The sequence below is a fragment of the Cydia pomonella genome, chromosome 15, assembly GCF_033807575.1.
Source record: "Cydia pomonella isolate Wapato2018A chromosome 15, ilCydPomo1, whole genome shotgun sequence".
Taxonomy (NCBI): domain Eukaryota; kingdom Metazoa; phylum Arthropoda; class Insecta; order Lepidoptera; family Tortricidae; genus Cydia; species Cydia pomonella.
In genome coordinates, this window is record NC_084717.1 from 19434856 (window position 1) to 19460153 (window position 25298).

General features: G+C 37.6%; 2 protein-coding genes and 1 long non-coding RNA gene across 3 annotated transcripts in view; 1 reads left to right on the top strand and 2 right to left on the bottom strand.

Moving 5' to 3' along the window:
* The window catches only part of LOC133525431 (uncharacterized), a 52567-nt gene extending 41447 nt beyond the window's left edge, over positions 1–11120 (bottom strand). The window contains exon 1 of the mRNA XM_061861680.1: positions 9946–11120. The gene's annotated coding sequence lies outside the window, so the exon portion shown is untranslated. The remainder of the gene's footprint in view (positions 1–9945) is intronic.
* LOC133525885 (uncharacterized) overlaps positions 1–25298 on the bottom strand; it is a 97600-nt gene that overhangs the window by 11812 nt on the left and 60490 nt on the right. The window contains exons 18-23 of the mRNA XM_061862296.1: positions 22698–22815; positions 21001–21158; positions 5773–5923; positions 4453–4710; positions 3714–3925; positions 2344–2629 (exon numbers count right to left, since the gene is read on the bottom strand). Coding sequence (XP_061718280.1) covers positions 2344–2629; positions 3714–3925; positions 4453–4710; positions 5773–5923; positions 21001–21158; positions 22698–22815 — 1183 coding nt within the window. The remainder of the gene's footprint in view (positions 1–2343; positions 2630–3713; positions 3926–4452; positions 4711–5772; positions 5924–21000; positions 21159–22697; positions 22816–25298) is intronic.
* LOC133525448 (uncharacterized) lies at positions 7007–8584 on the top strand. Its single transcript, XR_009800573.1, has 2 exons — positions 7007–7579; positions 8260–8584. It is a non-coding gene; the product is annotated as an uncharacterized LOC133525448 (long non-coding RNA).

The following is a 25298-nucleotide window of genomic DNA, read 5'->3' on the forward strand; positions in this document are numbered from 1 at the left end:
AAAATAAAATAAAACTATCCCCCTGCGGCATGGTGCCGTAGATGCTAGCAGCATTTCCTCGCTGTATCGCAAGACTAATTCTTTGAGCGAGGAAGCTGCCAGCTCTGCGGTCACCGGTGACCTCTCTACTCTCTAATCCTTTTAGAAAGTTCCTTAAAAAGTCAAGTTAATTAAGTTTAGTGTTAAAATTTCGCGCGTAAACGCTCCAAGATATCACTTGATATTGATAACGATACGATGTGATAAATACACAAACTCGTGTCAAACTGTCAGTGATAGGCATATAAGTAGATCAAAATCTGTAGTATTTAATTTCTAAGATATTACGTACAAATATGAGCTAAAATAATGAATATCCCTATAGATGTAGTAGGTAGTAGTAGTGTAGACACATTTAAGAACGTGTAAACAAAGTGCTGGCGTCAGTAATAATGAGTTTCAGGCTTATTAACCGTTATAATTACTTAGGATCTTAATTAGTTCAGTCTGGAGCTTTAAGAGGAAAGAGGACGATCGATTCTTCATACAAACGTAGTCCTCATTTTCCTTCCTGGATATTGACATTATGGGAAATATTTTTTACAGAATATTATGTACTTTAGTCATAGCTATGCCCAACCGTTTGATTTTTTCGTTTTGTTGATTATTATAAAAGTTAGGAGTGAAAAACAGGTTTCATACAAATTTTGATGTGCTCTAACTCTTATAATATTGAAAAAAATCGGGGAAAAAAAAACAAACGGTAGGGCATAGCTATGATTAAAACACATCAAAGTGAGTAAAAATATTTTCAACCATGTTAATATCCAGAGAGGAAAATGAGGACTACGTTTGTATGAAAGGCGGTTTCGGGGCGGTCGCCCCTTTCGTCTTAATAACGACGCGTTTTGTAGACGTCATGCCGCTAACACTAGTTTTAGCTTTCAGGAAACTATTTAACACGTTCACTGCGGCAATTAGCTTAACTCGTGTTAGTTAAACCTTTAGGTCTTAAAATGTATGAATATAAGATATAAAGAACCAACCGGTTCAAAATCGATCTCGATGCCGTGTTCATTGACGTCCGGGTTAAGCCCCTTGCAGTTCTGCACGAGCGAGGGGTCGCTGTCCAAGAAGTGCGGCATCGACACGTACATCGGCGCGGGCACTTGTTCATAAGACCCTTCAGAGGGCAGTCGAATCTCTACAATGCTCAATTAGACCAATTAAAGGTCCAGACCGTGAGGTTTTGGAGGTAAGCGTAAAGGCTCCCAAGTTTCCAGCCATCAGAGCTGACCAATTTTTTTTATTTTTTATTTTATTTTTTTTAATACTACGTCGGTGGCAAACAAGCATACGGCCCGCCTGATGGTAAGCAGTTTCCGTAGCCTATGTACGCCTGCAACTCCAGAGGAGTTACATGCGCGTTGCCGACCCTAAACCCCCCTCCCCTCATTGAGCTCTGGCAACCTTACTCACCGGCAGGAACACAACACTATGTGTAGGGTCTAGTGTTATTTGGCTGCGGTTTTCTGTAAGGTGGAGGTACTTCCCCAGTTGGGCTCTGCTCTAGATCTGGAATGACATCCGCTGTCATGTGCTGTGCCCTACCCCACAAAGCGAGATGACATTCACAATGCCCATACCTCTCTTGAGGACGTAGTTTAAGGACGCACCCGGGTCCAAATTTGACCGTGATGACACTTTTTGATCCTTAAATTTATTAATAAAAGATATAAAATACGAACAGGCTCAAAATCCATCGCGATGCCATGTTCATTGACGTCCGGGTTACGCCCCTTGCAGTTCTGCACGAGCGAGGGGTCGCTGTCCAAGAAGTGCGGCATCGACACGTACATCGGCGCGCCCACGCACTTGGTCACGTCCATGAGGCCCTTTAAAGGGCACTTGAATCTCTACAATGCTCAATTCGACCAGTAAAAGGTTCGGAGCATGAGGTTCTGGAGGTAAGCGTAAAGGCCCACAAGTTCCAAGCCTACAAAGCTGACATAGTTTAACCTTTAGCTCTTAAAATGTATGAATATAAAATACGAACCGGTTCAAAGTCAATCTCGATCCCGTGTTCATTGACGTCAGGGTTAAGCCCCTTGCAGTTCTGCACGAGCGAGGGGTCGCTGTCCAAGAAGTGCGGCATCGACACGTACATCGGCGCGCCCACGCACTTGGTCACGTCCATGAGGCCCTTTAAAGGGCACTTGAATCTCTACAATGCTCAATTCGACCAGTAAAAGGTTCGGAGCATGAGGTTCTGGAGGTAAGCGTAAAGGCCCACAAGTTCCAAGCCTACAAAGCTGACATAGTTTAACCTTTAGCTCTTAAAATGTATGAATATAAAATACGAACCGGCTCAAAGTCAATCTCGATCCCGTGTTCATTGACGTCAGGGTTAAGCCCCTTGCAGTTCTGCACGAGCGAGGGGTCGCTGTCCAAGAAGTGCGGCATCGACACGTACATCGGCGCGCCCACGCACTTGGTCACGTCCATGAGGCCCTTTAGAGGGCACTTGTCCGGGGCCTCGCAGAAGCAGTTGAGGTCTGGGTCGTTGGCCAAGTCCCCGATGTTGGCGACGTAGCGGTTTGTCTTGATGCCGCGGTATGAGGTCTTCTTTTGGTACCAGGGTTTGAAAGACCTGTCAGGTAAAAGTTTCTTATTTGGTGGATTGTAATTGATAAACAGTTTTGTAATAAGTAATAAATTAACAATAAAATTAATGATTTGAACTACATCGGACTCAGGTATATGTATATCCCAGTTTTTCTTATTGAAGTCTCAAGTACTGAAAAAAAATATCCGGTCTGTAAGGGTGCAGCGTATAAATTAGCTTTAGATTCCCTTAACTTTGGGATGTCTACAGAAAAGACGCTAATAAGTTAAGCATACTATACAATCTGTATGACATTTTAAGCAACGGGAACGGTGTGGCTTATCTTTTAACTTAGGCGCTTAGAGAGACATGATGCCAATAACACTTGTTTGACATGATGCCAACGGCCACTTTCTATCAACGCACCGCTCGCCATCGGTCGCCAATACTCACACCATAGAGCCTTTGTTCGCATACTGTGCGGTTTAAGGGGAATTTCCTCATCGCGGACGCTCCGGCTGCGGAATGAATTCCCGGCCGACGTTTTTCCCAGTTTCTACAGTATGGGGTTGTTCAAAAAAAGAATAGGACAGTACAGGTTTTCAAAGGGTCGGGAACGCGCATGTGACACCTCTGGAGTTGCAGGCATCCATAGGCTAAGATAACTGCTAACCATCATACGGAACGTATGCTTATTTGTCATCGAAGTGGTATAAAAAAGAGAAGTAAGATACCGTGACATACACAGACATTAGGAAAACGACCAAAATAGAAGATGTTTCCCAGAAAATTCGTACACTCAAATGGAAATGGACAATGCACATGATGCGCTCACAAAAGGACAAATGGACAAAAGATGTCACAGAATGGTACCCAAGAGGAGAGAAAAGACCCCGATGCAAACCGTATAAAAGATGGGAAGATGACTTTCCTGAAGACTGGAGAAGACTCTCAAAAAACCTAGGAGTGGCGCCGCCTAGAGGAGGCCTATGTCAAGGACAGCCTGACAAAGAAAAAGAAACACAGAAAGAGTAAAAACATAAAGAAATAAAACAAAAAAGCGGATACTTGATAACTTTAAAAGAAAATGTAAAACTTAGTAGTACTATTTCAATTCAATTCAACATACCTACACAGATCCCCAGAAAACGACTGCAACCTATCAAATTCCGTCAAAAACGGGGGGAAGACCGTGCCGTCCGTTCCTCCGTACTCATTGCAGTGGTCCCTCCATAGCTCCTGCTTGTCCTTGCCGTCCACGGCGAGTACTTGGCCTACGTCCATGACGTTCTTTTTGCCTCGATTCACGGTTATTACTTTTGGGTCTACTGTGCCGTTACGCTGTCGAAATAAAATACTGTGTTAAAAAAGTAAACAGAATTACAAAAATCTTATGCGTGTAAACGTTATTGGTGCGTTAATATCTGTCCAATCTGGTAGTAGATTCCTCAGTCCTCACCTCACGACAATCATCGAAATAGGTTTATTAGTTACGAGATTATGGTGAAACACAAGACACAAACATACATAAAAAGTGCTCAAATTCCCTTCCGTTTTGCTGTTTGTCAGACTGGGTAATAACAAGACTGTTCATTTAAATATCATAGACTACTAGTTAGGGAAAAGGAGATCAATTTGAACTTACATTCTGATGTCAAATGATGTAATTTTGTTATCATTCATCCGTGCGTCTCGCTCGCGTCAATACATGTAAGAACAAGTACCTACGAGCGAAATACACAAGCGAAAGTTAACGAACTGACATCATTTAGATATCCTTTTGACATCATAATGTATGGTAATTGGCATCAAGGCCATTTCGCGTAAAATTGTTTGGAAATATTATTAATTTATCATTGTTCCCTTACCGCCCCAAAAATAGAGAACCTAAACTGGTTATTGGGCTCCAGAATCAAACCAGGAGGTCCTTCCTTCTTCAAAGCCGTACAAACTGCTTTAGGTGCGAACTCTGTCCTCGCGCAGTTTATGGTGAGACCCCTGAAGAGAACGTCCAGGACTTTGACCCTGAGGAACATGTCTTCAGGGTTATCGAAGATGCCGTTGAGGGCCTTGCCGATCATGTTGAGCATGGCTGGCTTGTCGCGGTAGACTACTGTTGCCATGCCCTGATAAAAATTGAGATATTGGATATGAATAAGTTGTTGACATGTTTATTGTAGTGTGCTGCTAGATCTATTGAATGGGCAGTTAGCAGTCTGTTGGCTACACCTCGCGTGCACCTTTTAATACAAAGATTGTAACCAACCAACATGAACATGCAACGAAGTTAGGCCTTATACCTACACCGTGTTTATTTCATTTCCGTTAATTTCAAGGGTGCATTCCTGAGCTTTAATTAAGTAACTTTGCCAAAGACACCGGTATTCTAATTAACTTCAATTCGATATAATAATTTATTTAATTTTATCTGATAATGCCGTTACGAGCGTGTACACTTGCCTTAGGGCCTGTTTACATATTGATTAGTGTTTAGTACGAGTTGATACATTTGCTACCTACTAAACGTACTATCTCGGATGATCGAATGTTCGAAATGACATTGATATGTCACAGTTTTCAATTGTTTTGTTGGGTTAAATGTAATACCCGTGTTACAACAACGCTATTTGCAACATTAATAGCACATTGTGCAACAAGGGGGAGTAAGTGAAATTTTGGATACGAGGGTGGTTTGGAATTAAAGACCCGAGTTTGCAATATTCTTACCCCCAGAGTTACACGCAATGTTTTTCATCACACTTGCGAAGAAAAAACTTAAGCGAAATAATTCTTAAATACGGTGACATATCAAACATTCATCCGCCATTTTGTAATTTCTTGACAGATTAGGCATCGAAGGCACAGACCTATTCGGCATTCAGCCACGATTGAAAATTATGTAAAAATATTTTAAACGGATCTTAAATTAATCAAATAAAATAATTTTAAACATAAACAGAAATATTAAATTATAAACGTCAGTATTTTAAAAGTAAAATTCATTTATGCGACATGGTCATGGACACTCCCTAAGGAGTTATAGCTTTTCCCAATCCATAACTCCCACGGGAGCAAAATAGGCCTTTGTCCTTCAGTATACCTGCATGAAATAAGATCTTTTTCGAGCAAGTGCGATGAAAATGATATCACAACCTCATTTCATTCGTACAAAAAAAAGAAGTACTTACCAACATAAATGGGTGAGGCATGGTGATGACCTCTTCGCCAGTCAGTCCTGGACCCGACTTCTCTGGCTTGAAGTAAAACACGTCCACCTTCTTGTAGTTGACGGTGTCTTCTGCGTCGTTCTCTTCTACTTCTACTTTCTCTTTCCATTCCCTGAGGGTAATCGTTTTTTTTATTAGGCTACGTTAAAATCTATTTTGCTATCCATAGGGTAATTGTGTTCCAGGTTTTTTTATACAGTCAATTTTTATTTAGTCACCTGCAATAATTTACGGGGTGAATATACACGGTGCACGGTGCGGTGGAAACGAAAGATTTTGACAGTGTAAATATTACTGATCACATTTAGAAACTAAAATGTCATATAAACTTTTCTGGATTTCGCCTAATTTCAGAGTTAATACCAATGTAAAAAAAACATCTTATCGTAACTTAGTGCAAAACGCCTTTTTGATCGTGATGAAGCCATTATGGAGCGTAGTCTAAATATCCTTTACAGTACATATGGGGCTACTTTATAGCACTAGTGCGAGAAGTAGCATATTATGTTACTGTGTCGAACATTTAAAGGGCCATATGTACTGTAAAACGTTGTACGATACATGTGCGAATAGGTAATTCGCAACTCGTGTCGATTTAAAACACTCCCTTCGGTCGTGTTTTAATTTATCGCCACTCGTTTCGAATTTCCTATTTTTCGCACTTGTATCGTAATGTACTATATTGATTAGATGTCAAAAAGTGACAAGTAACCTTTGCAAGAACTAGTTTTTACAAAAAAAAATCGTAAAAAAATATTTTCAGTGCCAATTTTACCATAAAATTAACTTTTTATGTACTTACAAATACGTTCAAAATAAGAAAAAAACAATTTTTTTGGCGAAATTTACTGAAACTCATACTACATTTTTTCCTTCTTTTGGTCTCAGAAGTACGTGGTTAAAATTTTTGGGTTCCTCGTGAGCACCGTGTATAGGTCTGAGCTACTTTTACTACGGGTCCAATACCGAAATCGCGAAAAAAAAAATTACATTTTGTATGGGAGAGTAATTTTTTTTCGCGAATTCGCGGTTGGTCCCATAGTAAAAGTTGCTCAGTATGACCTGTACGGGTGTGGCCTGTAACACGAACAATAAATTTAACTGTAGGCTGTACTCCTCAAGCTTACCAACATTTGTTCAGTGATGTTTGAAAATTATGAATTCTTTAGACTTCCTATTTTTCATACAAGGGTAGTTCTACAAAGTAAGGAATTTTCGACAGCTCAGCTAAAATGTCATGAAAAAATTGTTACAACCAAGTTTATTTTCATAACATATTGTTTACCATACCTATATCTACCTAGTCTCTAAAAATAATTTAGATACTAATATATTATCTTAGGAAAAAAAATACTCAAAGCGTCAAATTCCCAGGATCCTGGAGTGTCCCACGAGCAAAATTGAATCTAATGTGCAATATTATTTATTTTCTACTACATTGAGCCCATAAGTTAAACCAATATAAATGACATCCTATTATTATTGTTACCTAGGTGACATATTACTAATTTATTGTAACAAAAACATTATAAAAACTTTGTCCAGAAGTTGTCCCAACAGTTTTATATCAGGATCCTGCCCAATGTTAAATAAGCGAATATTCAATATTCTATTAGCCGCGCGACCTTGACGTTTAGCCGAGTTCGTTGCCGGTACGAAAGAGACAAAGAATACCACCTATCGTTTTGCACCCAGTGTGTTGCTTAGTCTGCCCGGCACATTTGATGGAGGAAGTCGCGTCATAATCAGTCGAGCTCACAGAATCCTGGTAAGATATTCAATTAGGAAATTCATGTGGTAATATGGTAATTGTAGCATTTTGATGTATAAATTGCTTACACGAAGGCTTAATGCTGCTTGATTTTGGTTGAATGTTATAAATAGACGTTATTTTTAAATATTATTCCGAAATTCTCAGGAACTTGGTCTCAGGATCCTGTCAAATAAATAGCCAGGATACTGAGAAAAATGCAGGATCCTGAGTGTTTATATTGAAATATAATTTTTGTTCAACATCATATGTTACTTTTTCTGCTATATACTATGAAGTCAAAATAATAAAGCAGTTAGCTAGTTCAAATAATCAATTTATCTATAACTAATAAGTATGATCACTGAACTAAGCATTGCAATTCGTATAATCGTTACAAAATATCAGAAAAAGATAAATACAACGTAAACGTACATTTAAAACATGTGCCTATGTCTATTTATATTATATACAATTTTCTTTATTATTTTGTATTTGCCTGAGCTCGAACTCAAAACAAAACTATTTAATCGCGTAAGTACTGTTGTAAATATGAGGTTTACGAGTACAATTACATATCGTTTGCAGATTGCAATGTGATTGAAATTTTAATATTAAACATTATAAAACTTTGACATTTTAAAGTGTGAGTTCATTGATTTTTATTATTCGAAAGCTCATTTGATTATTTTTTTTAGAGATAAAATGGCGAAACCAAAGAAAAAACAGACTAGAGAAGAAATACTAGAAAAAAAAGATAGCTGAAAAATTGAGATACGAAAAAATTAAGAATGATCCTCAGAAACTAGCAGCAGAAAAAGAGAAAAGAAAGCAAAAAAATAAGAAATTCAGAGAAACTGGCAAAAAAAAAACTAGTATCTGAAATGACGGCTCGTGAAAAAAAGGAAGTCAAGAATAGACTTAATTATCACGATAGTTCAAGATATTTGGACAATTACAAACTAATGGTTAGAAGCATAGTTTTTATTTGTGAATTTATTATTAAATAAACGTTGATTTTGATTGATATTTGTTTAAATCCTCAGTCTCCTGGTTACAATCTCAGTTTCCTGCTGCTTGATTTCTTAAAATTGCCATAACTCTAATATTTTTGAATATTTTGTCCGTTCCACTTAACATAGGCTAAAAGACCATGTAATCTTTATGATAAACTATATTTTGTAACCATAATGAAAAAAAATCGTCGGGCCGGAATCGGACTCATTTTCGTCCTTAGTTTGTAGAACAACCCACAAATTAAATATTACCCTCAATCTACGCTGTCATCAGTGTAATTGACGTTGATTGTCACGCTTTAAACATAACAAAATTCGCAATATATTGCGTCTTAGAATAAACTTTAAAGTGTTCTAAAAATCAAAATAAAAGTTATTTTTAAAAGTTGCTGAACAAATGCTGATACATTTACACACCCGGTATATAATCCCGTAAATTATTGCAGGTGACTAAATAAACACTCTCTATGTGAAAACAATACATGCACCGATTCCAACTTTAAGATACGTCAAAAATTTCCTAAAGATAATATGTCAGTGTCAAAAGTGACGTTTCTTCAAACATAAACGTCACTTTTGAAAATGATATATTCAATCCATATCGTATTATGGAGTGTGGATTTAAAAGGAGTGAAATCTATGGTAGAACTGTTGCAAAAGTGTCCAGCTGTCAGCTTTAAATAATAGTTCCAAATCTCTCCAGAGTAGCGCTAGAGTAGCTAAGAACCTAGCCGTTATTGACGGGGTGAAGTGCGCTGTCTATGATTTGATTTTTTTTTCAAGTATTCTAAGTCACTTATTTAAGGTTTTTTGATGACACTTTTTGGTACATGGACATTTAATTCCTTAACTACACCTTCCATATATCGTATGTTTAGCAAATATTTGACGTATATTAAAGTTCGAATCTGACCGACAACTTCATTTATGTGTTAAAAAATAATAATAGTGATGGTCTACTGTAAATCGGCATATATATCGACATACGTCAAAATAATAATTTTAAAATAATTATATTGTACACTGCACATATAGGTACAATACGTATATTGTACATTGTATGTGTATAAACACATTGTATACTATATGTAATAATTTATGATCAAAAGCATTCATTAATATCCCATATTGAACACAGAGCAATAAGGCTTACATAATTTAATGCATACGGGATTACATCTTGGTCTTGCATTGCATATTGGTTACTGAATACATTTACTGTTTAATTGAACAATTTTGAACCTTATAGTCAAGAAATAAGGTCTTCATCAGGATAGACAGAGAGTTCTCGTAAGACAAAGATCCTTTCTAACAAACGCTACAACAAAGGTCCAGTGTTCCAACGGCAAGCAAAAACATTTCACCTACCTAGGGTAACGGCGGCTATTAACGCGGGTATCAAAATCGACGTCTAACACCGCGGTGTTTACAAATACGCATTTTGCAAGCAAACAGATCTATTCTCTAAGAAATAAAGCATACACAAAACAAGCTCATTCATTGGTCTATCGTGCCCATTTGTGTGCATTTGTGTGAGTGTAACAAAAAACTCGCGATTCGTCAGTTTGTGCGACGGCGGCGCAAGAACCGGTTGTTCCATACAGACGCGTGACTCCACAGGTAAGTGCACTCCAATCTTACTTAGTGTTTTACGTAATAGTTATGGCAAATAAACTAGTGCAATGCCTTTTAAGAGGTTGTGTATTGTTTTCTTCACGATTTTGAATTACTTTTAACTTAGTTTTTGACCGGGAAATACGTTTAAAATTGAAAATAAAATACAGCGGTGATAGGCGCCAATTACTTCTGTGGTAAGTAATTCCGTGGTATGCCACGTTAATAGAAAAAGTGGTAGTTTTGTTATTTACTCTTTAGTTTTGGTACAAATTATCAATTTTATAATTTCTTTTATTTATTCCAATCTTGATCTATTCACGCTATTAAAGAGCTATTTCCGTGGTATGGAAAGTATTCAACTAACCCTTAATTTTTAACAGAAACTTCAGCACCGATTTCCTTGTTTCTATGGGAACCCTTAATCTGTCAACTTTTTTTTATTTTGAGTTAAAACCTAAAATTTACTTGCCAGTTATGTGATTTTGTCTTTACAAGAAGCTTGTAATATACGTGTTTGATTTGATTTGAAAAAACATCTGTGTTTTATTCTTTTTATGGGTCGGAATTAGGTTTAATTAAACTCCAAATTAAGCCTATTACCGATGGTATGATCAGATTACCCTCGGTAATAGAATGTATAGAAATCTATTATCGACCCAGAGAAATATCGAATGGGTCGGTAATAGGCTCTTAAAGAGTTATCTATTACCGAGTGACTATTTGGTATTGTATTGAAATATCGCATTTAGGGTACCGCAAGTACAGATTTCGTTGATAAAATTTAGACTTCAGTTATCATTATCAGATTTAAATTCTTCTGTTTTCTGATTCAGTTATTACTCTGACAGACAAGGAAGGGTACCCAACTGCCGGACAATTCCGATTAGATTTTTTTTTATATAATTTTATTTATACAGTAGTCCAAAATCTCAGACATGATTTTTTTTAGCTATAAGAATCAGCAATAAGAAAAGTACTGTGATTTGTTAGTTATAAACGGGTAAATTATAACACATAATATGTGAGAGACTTTATTTAACTTAATTACCTTATCAAAAATATTCGAATTTAAATTTTCATGTTTTTATATATAGTCGAAATTTTATAATGTGGACGTTTACCATTTCACTGTGGTAAACTTTCACTCAGGTGGTAAACGTCCAGCTTATAAAATTTCGACTATAATTTACGCTGTGCCTTATGAGAAAATGTTACTTACTTGTTTTTTTTTTGTGCAGCTAATTATGTCAGTAAGATAAACTCTTATCAATCTTTATAGTATTTAAAAATTACTTTATTTAATAACAGGCAGGCCTATTTGTCATATATGTCCTTAGTAAAACTTTACTAACAGTAATTTTTGTTGTTTTACATGTAAAACATTCAACTTATAGCTTGTTATACAGGTACTCGTGGGTACTTGGTAAGTTAACTATTTAATAGTATTTGATTGTGCCAAAGTGTAATTATAATCTCTTCGAATATATCTCTTATTTTTAAACATACTCCTATAGTTTTATTTTTTATTTTTGTGTCATTATTAAACTTAATGACACAAAAATAATATACAGAACCCACGTCGTTATTATTGTTTTAACCCTCGGTATTAGGTTTCGAATTTTGAGTTTGGTTTCTGTTAACGAGTGCAGAAAAATCATGCCAATTGTACCCTCGGTAATGAAAGCTCAATTCGCGATAATAGAATCACAGCCTGTCCCTTGCCACGGTAATAGAAGATTTGGTCATTTTGGCTTCAAAAAATATTTTAATACATATAATAACCCAAAATGAATCCAAAAACGTGTGAAACGGAAAGTTCATTAAATGCTCTGATGAAAAAAAAATTCCTGGCTGTTAGACAGCATTGATACCCTTAATTTTTGGATCTCTTTTGAAAAGTTCCTTAACTACCACGGTAATAGGTGCCTTTACCCTATGCAAAGAATTTACAAACCTGGATGTCAACAACGTTCCTATGTCTTCATCACAACAATAACATTTGAAGTTAACCGCCTTACTAGCCTAGATGTAAAACGCCAGTTACGGAAAGACCTAAGCCCTCGTATGTGTACACGTTCAACGCAACTAGTCAACTTTATTGTCACGCGTGCAATAGAGGATTTGGGAGCAAAGTCGGCCTCGCCAGCCACATTTGGGCTCACGTTAGACAACGTCCATAATGTTTATTTAGGGTCATCGAAAACGCGATGTCTTCGTCAGGTCAATGCGCAATTTAAGTTTTGATTGATCTTATCGATTACTTTTTTAAACTAACTAAAAAACATAATTCAAATCAGTAACGCTGCTGCAGTCGCTACTGGAATGTAACCTTAACGCAGTCTCTATCTGGGCGACCAAATTTATACATTGATGTCATTATTAATAATTTGATCCCTTTTTACATTTTTAGTTTTTTTAGGATTCAGTAGCCAACATGGCAAAAACTGAATCATTGCAGTGCACGTGCACGGGCAGTGATGTTGAGTGAAATTGCATAAGCCTAAAGACCAGTCGGACGTCCAATGCTTCGCTTTAAGGATTCCTGCAAGCGGGACATGTTGTCCTTCGGCATCGACCTGAACACCTGGGAAACGGAAGCCCCTAAAAGAGCGGAATGGCGTAACCTTCTACATGACGGCATAGCAAAGCATGATGAAGTCTAGCTCGATGATTTAAAGCAGAAAATACTTCGGACTGCACAGGAACCATCAACAGTTCGCGCTTCACCTGCGATCTTTGTGGCAGAAAGTGCCGTGCTGCGATTGGGCTTTACAGTCACAGGAAAAGATGTGCCGCACCTCCCATCTCCGATGGCGCACGGACCTTTTCTTCTTCTTCTTAATAACCCGTCGCTGCAACAATCATCTGTCAAGATGCTGCGGCCAATGATGATAGTTTCGTCATGTCCATCTGTCTATTTTATTTCAATACCGCTCCGGGTTATCTCTAACTCAGTGGGTTTACCACACAAGTTACTGACCCAGTGAATCACAATTCAGCTTTATACTCCAGTATTTTTTTAGTTTCACGGATATATGATCTAAAATCCAAAATACCATCCCACCCAAAACATTTTCGTGTAAAAAGTTGTCAGACAAAAAGTTATCAGATCTCAATGTAGGGCCAAGCTTCTAACTCTACACGCCCTAACTTCACATACTCCTTAGTAAAAATATGCAATACGTGCAGCCCTAAGTAGGTACTCCTTTTTGATATAAGTGGTCCGCACAACCGTATTTAGTCTGGAAGGAGTCTCCCCTCTGCGAGTGCGGCGAAGAAGAACAAACCATTTGAGCGCATTTTGGCTCTGCCCTCTTCACTTATATCCTGGCGCAGCTGAGGATCTAGATGCCTTGACACCCAACGTAGTTACCAGGCTTAACAACCTTAAAGCTGTACTCCGATTGGCTAACCATGCATGTCATACGATTAAATAAATAACAATATCTTACTAGAATGATAATTAAAAAAAATCTAGTACAATTTAGTGTTTTGCACAACCGTAATAATTATTATTGTGATGTTCTAGGTCTGAGTGCTACGTGACCAAGCTGTGATCTTTTATGAAGGCCCTTAAAGTTCATTACTAATCCGTTGAATCCAGGAAATTCCAGATTCTTTGAGCCGTAATGTCCTGTAACCTCATCCCACCAACCACGGACGACTAAAAGACACCCAATGCATCTATTCTCGACGAACTTAACATTAAAAGGAGACTCTTCGCTGTTTGCACCCAACGTGTACTTGGTATCTTTGGTCATCTGAGCAGGACAGGGCCAGATAGTTTGGAAAAGGAATTACTAGCCGCAAGGAAGCGTCGGGATGGCCACACGTTGGGCGGACAGAATAACGTCAGGGACAAAAACCTCATTACAGGCTAGCATACACTGGGTCAAAGATAGAGCGGCTTGGAGAGCACTGGTGAAGAGTATCCACATCAGTCGTCACGTCCCTCAGCCACGAGGATGCGACACGGAAGAAGGAAGTTCTATACCTCACAGGGTTGCAATACGTGCCGCTCTAAGTAGGTAGTGTAGGTACTCCTTTTTGACATCAGTGATCAAAACAACCGTATCTTTCCTGGGCTATTATTGCATTACAATGGCAAAGCTTTGTTAGTTGGATTGGAAATTAATTACCAACCAACATTCTGGTTTAATCGCGAATAGCGTATTCTAATTAGTGTTAGCCAAATGCCGATGCATTTTGTATAAGCTTGTTCATTGAACATGTTGGTATCAATTTCACGTTTCAGTGCCTAATATGTGTAATTAAACTCTAATCCAACGAAACCTGTGTTTAGTCACACGGAAACTTGTGTTTGGATCCGGGTATGTCCCCCAAAAGAGAAGAGCATTGTGAATGTCATCTCGCTTTGTGTGGTAGGGCACAGCACAGTGGATGTTATTACAGATCTAGAGCAGTGTTGCAACAACGCTAATTAATTAACATTTTCGGAAAAAAAATTAACTATGCCATTCAGTTTCCGCCGCAAATTAAATGTACTTAGCCATAACCCGAATTTAACGGAGTTTAAATAAAACACCGTGTAATTATAACCAATGCATTTAGTGAAGTATTTGTGCTTTAAGTGTAAAAAAAAAACTACAAAGGTAATTTCTCACGGCAAAAATATCTATCTGTTAAGGAGCAAATAAAAATATTTCATATACCTACATCGTAGGATAAAAAACTCTTTGCAGAGAACTATTCCTCTAAAACTGCTGACGTTATTTTTGATGACTAGAGAGCACTCAAAATGAGTGAGAAAAATCAAACTAGTGAAGTACATGAAAATAACATATATTAAATTTTATAACTTAATTCAACTGTGTCTTTGAAGTTGTTTTACACACCATCATTCATTATTCATAAGAAGGTCGTTCAACAATTCATAATATATTGAAGAAGTCTCCTAATGACAGTGCCAAACCCTAATAATGGGTTCATTCTGTATTCAAAACACTTGTATTGGGTTAAACACAGTCCGAGAAATTATATGGCCTACGTAAAGTTTCTTCGTATACCAACACGTGTGTTTGACGCGATGTTTTTTTCAAGCTATTTTGCATGTCAAGGTTTATTAAAGGTTTCTGTACTTCAAAGGTGTTTGTATTGATTTTTAAATTACTGTATTAGTTTTATAGGAATTGATTATTTATAAGGAAGCAATAAAAAAATAACAATGTTAAATAAAATTGAAGACGAGCGACGGTAATAAGGTTGAGTTCTAGCTTAGCTAAAATTCTTATGTGGTTTAAAGATAAGAAATTATTAAATTAAAGTATCTCTTGGATGTTTTATAGGGGATTTGTTCCCCTATGGAGTATTTATGTCATATATTATCTACTTACTCTAAATGTTAGAATATTATAATAAATATATAATTAAGTAAAAATTGGTGAGACTGATACCTACCCGATTCCACAGTCAAACTGAATGTAGTTTTTTGGGGCGCTGTTAAAACAAACAATTGTAACCTTTTATTGTAATAAAAAACCAATTAAAACATAAATTGATTATTTATAGGTATACGTTAATTATCGACTTAAAACCCTTAAATATTTACTTAAGAAATAAGTTAAATTATAAGATTAATAAATAAAATAAAATATATTATTAAGATTTCTGAGATTTTGCCAACTTAACCATGTCACTAGTGGCATCTGATTAATAATTAATTAAGCAAGAGATCCTGAGTTAATAAATAATATAGAATACGTACAGTAAACCAAAACTCTACAGTACGCGTGAAAAAATGCACATACGCTACGCGTGCAATATAATAACACTTTTAGGATGCTGTTGGGGCTGCCGCGGTATGTTCGCGGAGGCGCGCACCGAAGGCTTCCACGCCATCATGCGCAAGCGGGTGGCGGCGCTAGTGCGGCGCGTGCGCAGCAGCACTAACAGTCCCCTAGTCACAGTCGCAGTCAGAGTAGATGGCGCTTTCTGGCAGTACTGGAGTAGCCTACATGCTTATAATAGTCAATGCACATAACATACTCGTACGTAGATTATAACCTTGTGATTAAAACAGGTTTAGTATATTAATAAGTAAGTTAAGAAAATCGTAACTTCAAGGGCTGATGAGGTGAGTGCGTTGAAGCCTGGAGCCCGACACTGATTTAACCATTTGTTATAGGACTTATGGATTTGACCTGGTTTCGATATGATCTTGGCGATCGTCATGGCGAGTGCCGTGCATTTCATGCACGGTTTTCACTTCATTTCGCAGGCACTAATTAGCATGAGCGATCTTCAAGGTCAAAATCAGTTCAAATTCATAGCAAATTTTCTTTCTTCTTCTACTGGCACCTAGCTCTAGGGTGTGGTCAGCAAAGAGTATAAATGAATAATAAATCGCCAGCACGCCGCACACGGCAGTTAAGCTACCGGTCGCCTTCACCGCGGCCCCGCTCAAATGGTATCACCAGGCTAGGGGTCGTGGGGTTGACGATCGGTGGCGAAGAGCTGGCCATCACCAGCAGCACACACGTCCACAAAAAGACGTGGAATGACCTCCCCACATCGGGAGTGATACGCTACAGCCGTTGCAGCGTAATGGCGGACACGGCCACTCGCCACTCATACCTCCCACCAGGGAGGTATCGAAAGATATCCAGAGTATGAATAATAATTAATTGGTGATAGGGAAGCAAGAGGGTGTTCATTTTGCTCCTTCATCATTCTTGAGTGAATAATTTATGAATTCTGGAAATTTCAATTTTTAACAACACATAGTCCCTACTACTTAGTTGTCTGTTGGTGTTGCCTTTCTTCTAACATTCATATATAGGTATGTATATACAGCGGAAATGTGTTACTTAGGTACATATTTAGATAATGTTGGTTTAATCAGTGACTCGATTCCAAAGCATGTTTTAAATGAGTTAAATGGAAATGTCGTTTGTAATATAAACGCCAATAATGAAAACCAAACATCATATCGCTTTCCAAGAACATTCGTCAAGCAATTTTAATTTTAAATCTCGTTTGTGCTCAAATATGTCATTTACAAGCAAATATTTTAATATTCTAGAACGTATAATGGATATTTGCAACGAAATATAATTAATTATAAACTTTCCATAAAATGACTTGATATTATGGAAATTATTTTATAAAATTTGATGTAAATCAATCATATCTTTCCCCATTTTTTTTTTAGATTTATTTATACTATCAGAGTTAGACGTTTATAAAAAAAGGTTTACTGAATTATACCTATAAAGTAAAAGAAAGCCAGTTTATAACAAAACTAAATGAAATGCTTCTGAATAAAAGTTATTATTCTCTTGATGAATTTTTCGAAGATAAGTTTTAAGATAAATACCTACTTTAATTGCATTAGGTATAAGTTAAGATTAAGTTACATATATTGGTTGCTATGTCCTTGCAGGGCGCATGTTTGATTCATATAACTAGTTATTTAATAACTGTGTTGTACTCGTACAGTCAGCATCAAAAGTAGCGGATGAAACAACGCACCAAAAGTACCTGATATTCCGGATAAATTTTCTAAATGTAGGTGAATCTCTAAAATGCACGTCCTAAAGTATATGTTTTACAGTCTAAATTGTTCTACATATAGAACCATCACTTTTTGTTAAGCTGTTACAGAATGGCAGATACTTTTGAAGCGTTGTTTGATCCGCTACTTTTGATGCTGACTGTACAACATGAATGCAAATAAAAAACTTTGAACTTTGAAGCCTTAAGAGGCAACAGGAGTGGTTATTTCTCCATACAAACGTACTCGACTGTTTCCTCCGTCGTTTTTGAAGCTTTTTTGTATGGGAACGAAAACGGTATTTTTTCGTTCTTTGTTAATTATTTCATTCCTAATCGGGCAATCTAATAATACGAAGTCGTTATCTAAAAACACAACTGAGTCCTACATTTTGAGTATAAAATAAACCGAAATATATGGTTATTTCGATGTTTTTGCAAAAAACCGGTTCCGATCCCTGGCTAGAGCAATGCTTTTTTCAACACAGGTTATTCAATTCAATTCAATTCAATTTATTTTTATTTCGGACCATGTCCATAGTGTTAGTATACATTCCCTTAATCCTATGTTAGTTAACTACTATACTACACTACTATTATTAATATCTGTGTCGAACTGTTTTGATATTTTTGTTTCTTAAAGCGCTAGTGCACTTGCATGTATGGTATTCAGAACTGACATCAATTAGCCTAAAAAGCAAAACAGTCCGACACAGATAATTTCATTTCCATTTGGATCTCAAAATTTCGTTACATTTGGTAAAGTTTTGGATGAGGTAACAGTCGAGTACGAAACATCGCAAGATTTTTCGCCTAACCTGGCATTGTCCTTATCGCACCAGTTTTAGGAGCTGCTTCCGTTAGCGAGACGCGTATATTCACCTAAAATATTTAAATCTCTGCTCCCGTATACTCTTCAGCATAATATTCTCAAGTTACTTGGGTCCAAAACGGATCCAAATTGTTATTCACTTCTAACTTTGGGAAACCCTAAATATCGGATCAAATCATGCAAAAAGCATTTTCCATAATGTTAATATCATACATACATACTTATAATCACGCCTATTTCTCGGAGGGGTAGGCAGAGAGCACGGATTTCCACTTACTTCCTACGATTCCGATATACCTCTTTCGCTTCGTTCACTTCCATAACATTCCTCATAGACGCTCGTAGGTTTAGGGTGCTCTTGACCTGGCCTTTCTCTTCTTCTTGGCTTTTTTTTTCTTGACTTTGGTTGTTAATATCGATAGAGAAAAATGATCGCTACACATGTTTGTATGGAGAAACGTTCTTCTAATTTTGGAATATACTCACTTGCGTGAATCGTCATCATATCAGCTGAAACACGCCCATTACTACTAGACAAATGATCTTCACGGCCTGGATCTGTCACTGAATGACCAGACTTTATCCTACATTATTTGATCATGTAATGTTTATTCTCAGCGGAACACGAACGTTGAGGGTCAGCTGGCTTAAGGAGCCATTTGAAGGTAGGTTTGGATTATTTTTATATAAATACCTAAAGATCATCGATTAACTTTATTCAAGGTCATTGCACACGTTCAATAACGTGCCAATAAAGCAATTTAAATCTTAAAATATCACGCCACTTACAATAATTAACGGCCTACACATCGATGTGGCCAATAATATTTACCTTCCTCCTTTTGCCGGCCTGTATCATTACCAGCAATGACGGTAATGACCGGTAATTATCCGTGAAATATGGATTTACGAGGGTAGGAAGGTTCTATAAAGGCGGGTAAATTACTGGGGTTCTGGATTATTTCAAATACGTTATTAAAAAAAATAATCAGGGTTTTGGGTGATAGGTATATAAACCTAGAATTAACAAATTCCCAAATATTTTAGGCAGCTGTCCGATCAACCAGCAAAATTTCCTTATAAGATTTGTTTTAGTGAACTTACAATAGAAAATTATTTATTTAAAGGTAATGTTGTCAAATGCGCTAGTTTTATGTTTTTCAAGTGTTTAGAAATCTTTTTATAAGGTTTTCATTTATGATTTCTGAGAAATTCTTTGCAAATATAAGCCCATAAAAGGGACCGGTTACTAAGCAATATATATTTTGAACCAATATTACGATAATAATGTTAACATTCCTGGTTAGAAAGTAAACTCTTATAAACCGTCTTTTAGCCGTTTCCTGAATGGTTTCGTGCGAATACATATTTGTAATACATGAGTAGCTTTATAATAACATGAGGTTAAACTGGCCTTAGCGTCTATTTCAGACGATCTATGGTGCAATGTCTAGAGACATTACACCGCCTAGGACGGAGTCAAGGAAAACGCAGGGATGCCCAGCACCTGCGCACAGCAACTGGCCGGACCCACAGGAAAGGCAAGCCAATACGTGTGGAGCCAGGTTGGCTGCAGGAGTCTACCGCAGATTTCAGGTTGGACCCTACTCACGCCTAACGGGGACTCCGTCCCGGGTTTGATTTTGGTGTTTTCCTTCTCCTAGATAAGTTGCAACCCAATGCTTAGAGGCTTATCTCCCCTGTGACGAAGGGTTAGATGACGGCTTCCTTCGTGAACTTAGTCGCCTCTTACGACACCCTCGTTCTTTTAGAGTTGGTGCTATTCTTAAGCCGGACACCACACGGAGGGTATGTGCCATGAGGTTAATAAACAACGGGATATTGGATATTTCATACGATAAGGTAACGAAATATTAATATGCCGTTCGGTTAAAATTAAATAATAAATAAATAAATATCAAAGGACATTATTACACAAATTGAGTCGAGTCGGGATTTTTTACAGTAAGTACTTCGGTAAATATCAATACCATAACTAGTTAGACGATCAGTTTCAGCGGATAATGAATAATGGTAATTTCGTGTCCGTATTAAAACTATCAGCTTAACCCCAAAATTTCCTAAACCGTCTTACCGGTAATAATTCTGTAATACTTACTCGCTCAAAGTGAGGCCCAACAGGACATCTTGACGGCCCGAAGGCCCCGAAGCAGACGAAACGCCCGGCGGCGGTATCATGGTCGCATTTTTACCACGTGTCATGTCATGCGTCACTTTCGCATTTACTTGTGACAGACATGATGAAAACCGACCATCTAAGGGCCAACACATGGCCAACACATATACCCACGATACGACGTCGTATCGTGGGTATGTGTGTTGGCCCCGCGATACAACGCCACAACGTTGCACGACGTCGCAACGTGAGACGACGTCGTGTCGTGGGTATGTGTCAATGGCCCTTAGCCCTACAGGGGTAATACAGTACTCGTAATACTCACTCAAAGTAATAGGGTCCGACCTCCTGCACGATGGGTATAGCTCCCTTCTGGACGTCAGCTGCGTTAGTGTAGTTGAACAGGTACACCTTGAAGTCGAGAGCGAACGGGATCTTCTGCCACATCTGACGCACGTCCGTCTTCGCCGTCAGAGCCATTTCCTGAGAAAAAAACACGATTTTAAGACAAATGTTGACTGTATATAAAATATATTTTTCACATCAGCCATTCGTCAAGTACTGTCAGGGATAAAAGCTTGTATTAAAATAGTATTTTATACAATCGTTATATAATACAGAGCTTTTCAGTCGGGTACCGTGTTTAGGCAACGAAGCTTGCTGAGTTGCCTAAGTAAGATACGAGATAGAAAAGCTTGATTATATCACTATTGTGTACAATACTTTTTCTTCGAGTAATCTAAAATATTTTTTTTTTTACTATAAAACCAAAATAATTAATTAAAATTGGTAAGTATCTCAGTAGACAAAAATGTAGACATAAACGCGCGACTCGCGCCCCGCGCCGCTTAGTCTTTTCTATGGGAGCGCGGCGGCACGTGATTGGTAATTTTTTTTAGTAGTTGACTACAGCGTATCGAATTGAATCTTATAGTTGAGTGGGAGCCCATACATGAAAAGTACGCAATTATAGTTAGATATACGAAATTTTAATTCAACCATTACAGTCAACGAGAAAAAAAGTATAATTTTTGATAAAAATATTTGAACTACGTTCCATTCTGTTTAAGGTTCTGAAATCGCTGACAAAAGTGACATCAGTGTTCGAAGGTGTTGAAACGAAAGGGAAGTGTATGTTTCCAGTCGGCCTATGCCCGCCGGGTCGTGACGGGCGATGACTGTAAATGTGTCCGCCCTAACATTTATTTTGCATATGCGTAAAAACAGTTTTTAAGCGTTTAGCTTCCTATGTAGTAATCATAAAAATACAGGTACATTAAGCCTAGAGCGTAAGAGTTTACAATTTATGATTTTTGTAATTTTAAAATGAATAGTTTTGAAAATAGCCGAAAGCCCACCACTCTCCCTTAGCTCCGAAAGTACTGAGCATTAATATTATGAATATTTATTAACTTATACATACAGAAATTACACATTATCTATTCGAAGACATTGCAATATTATGATACCATTGAGCTGATCTGATGATGGACACAGGAGGTGGCTTTAGGAACTCTGTGATAAAACAACACACTCTAGATTAAGCCAGGTCCCCACAGAAAACCAGCGCCACGGATTGCCGCGACTCGCACTTGTCCGTTTTATTTATGTACCTACCATATTGTGGTGTTAAATAAATGTATTTTCTTTCTTTCTTTCTAATTAAAAGTTTACGGTTAAGCGTGAGGCAGAGTTCAGGTAAAAAAAAACATTGTTAGAAATTGCGTGAGCTACCCTTTGAACGCGAGTCCAATTCGCATTTGGTCAGTTTTTTCAAGTGATTTATAAAGTCGCCATCAGATATATCAACACGGCGTTTAAACATATCAGAACAAACCCTTATTATCAAGACGTTAAAGTACATTTTCAGATATTTTGAGGTCCTTGGCTATTCCGATACATCTGAGTGACTCAAGGGCGTCACCATGGGCTGGCAGGGCTAGGTAGCTACCCCCCCTTGGCCATCGGCCATTCCCTAGCCCATCAGCTGGCGACCATGTGCGACTGTACCATGAATCGTACCTTTTTAAGTTGGGACTTGAGTATAGCAGGGAATATGACCCAACCGAACAGAACACCAAAGATGGCGGCACCCGCCGACCCAGCGGCTATCTTCAGGTGCTTTGGCAGCTGCATTATTCACTGCGAACAAAAATAAGAGTTAAAACACTATAAAAATGAGATTCCATTTTCAAACGACCACACGGAGACAAAATTCCGTTGCAAAATTCAAATTGAATGTAAATTAGAGATGCCCCGAATAGTGGTTTTGGCCGAATACCGAATATTCGGCCCTATTCTCGGCCGAAATACCGAATATTCGGCATAACGTGCGAACATTTTTAGTCACGTTAATTATAAATACTGTTCGGTAACAAAGCACAACGTTTGCTAAGTTTTAACTTTTGTTGCTCGGAACTAGTGAAAGTAGTTAGAGTCAATCAAATCAGACCCATAATAAAAATAAATTATTTGTATTTAACAAAATGCTCAAAAAAGGGTCTGCGTATTTAATAACATTCCAAGAATACATTTTAAATATTAAATATAGTGGTTTGCGGTTATTTTTATTCTGTAGTTAGGTAGGTGCCACAGATATTCGCTATTCGGCCGAATAGTTAGGCAGCCTTCGGCCGAATACCGAATATTCGGTGAAGTGGCCGAACAGGCCGAATGCCGAATATTCGGTGAAGTGGCCGAACAGGCCGAATGCCGAATATTCGTGGCATCTCTTAATGTAAATGGTCGCGCAATGTGCGGTTTATGAGAAATTACGCCCCGTGGATACTTCAGTTGTTTCATTATTTGATCATGTAATGTTTTGGCTGGCTTAAGGAGTGTAGCATTTTGTAAGACTTGAAATTTATTTTTTAATATAATGTAATCTGCAGCTAAAAAACATACAATAGCACTCGTCTTTTTTATTTATTTGATAAAATACAGAAAGACGAGTGTTAAATGTAGTATGTTTAGTTTTTATAGTTGCCCAATTTCACAGTAGATGTCGCTGATCTATCGGCTACTTCACGCTATTAAGATTTTTCTACAGCCCCTTATAAGGTAAATTTGGTTTCGGAATAAATGAGTATTAAGTTGTCAAGTGAAGTGTTTCATTACAAAAGGTAGGAAGTGCAGTGCAGTGTAGTGAGTGAATATTGGTCCTTCGGAACCTAGGATAATCGTGAGTACAGTGACAGTGGAAATGTGAAGTGTCAAAGACTTAGTCAATTTTCGCGGTAACACACACTTAGAATATTTCGTGTGAAAAAAGACATAGTGCAATTTCGAGTGAATTTAGGACTTAGAAAAAACCGTCGAAAAAACACTTAGAATAATTTGTTTAAATTTTGGACTTAGTCGATTTTGTGAATTCTTGGACTTAGCGTAATTTCGGTTGAAAAAACACTTTGAAAAATTGTGTTCAAAAATAAACTTAGAATCAAATAGACTTTGAAATCTGTCATTCACTTAGCAAATTTTAAACAATAATGGCTAACATAGCATCACAAGAAGAACTTTTTAGTCAGATTAAAAGACTTCACACTAACCACAAGAAAACTTCGTCAACGCGTTATACAGCAAGTTATTTGAAAATACGCATAGAGTCGCTTGAAGAATACTGGAATCAATTCCTTGCTGAACACCGAGAAATTCTTAAGTCTTCAGTAAGCGTCGAAGAGAAAAAGGAGCTGAAAGCACTCTATAATGATGTTGAAGATTTCTATATGGAGTTCAAGACTAGTTTATTGGAACTGACGGAATCTGTCACAATACAAGAAGGTGCCTCACCTCAAGTGCCTCATGCATCTCAACCTCAAGTTTTCACAAAGAGTAAACTCCCACCGATAAACCTCCCTTCATTTTCTGGTGATTACCAAGAATGGATGCACTTCAAGGATTTGTTTATCTCTATGGTACACAATGAGCCAGGTCTGAGTGACATACACAAGCATCATTATTTGAGGTCAAGCTTGAAGGGTGAAGCAGAACAAGTAGTCCGTCATTTCGAACTCACAGCCGCAAATTATGGGAAGGCTTGGAACGCCTTAGTCTGCCGCTACAGCAATGATAGAGTGATAGCTAATACCATACTGAATCGCCTGCTCAATCAGAAGAAACTCACGTACGAATGCTCTAAAGGCCTCAAGGATCTTCTTGATACTACAAACCAGTGTCTCAGTAGTCTAGCAAATTTGCAGATTGATACAACTACTTGGGATTCGATAATCGTGCATATTGTGGTATCCAAGTTAGATAGTGAAACTCACAAAGCTTGGGAGCAATCGCTTGGTTCATCTATAGAGTTACCCACGTATAAGAAGCTCACATCATACTTAGAGGGACGATTCAGAGCGATGGAAATGGTACAAGCGACACAGAAGAAAGATAAGAAAGAGACCACATTTTAACCACCAGCTACTGCACCTAAAATAAAGAATGTGAGATCTTTCACCGCTGAAGTTGATACGGAATGCACATATTGTAAGAAAAGTCACTACATCTGCCACTGCACGGAATTTGCACAACTCGGCATAGATCAACGCAAAGAATTTGTAAGAAACAACAACTTATGCTTCAATTGCCTTGTCAAAGGACATTCCATACGGAATTGTAGACAAGCCA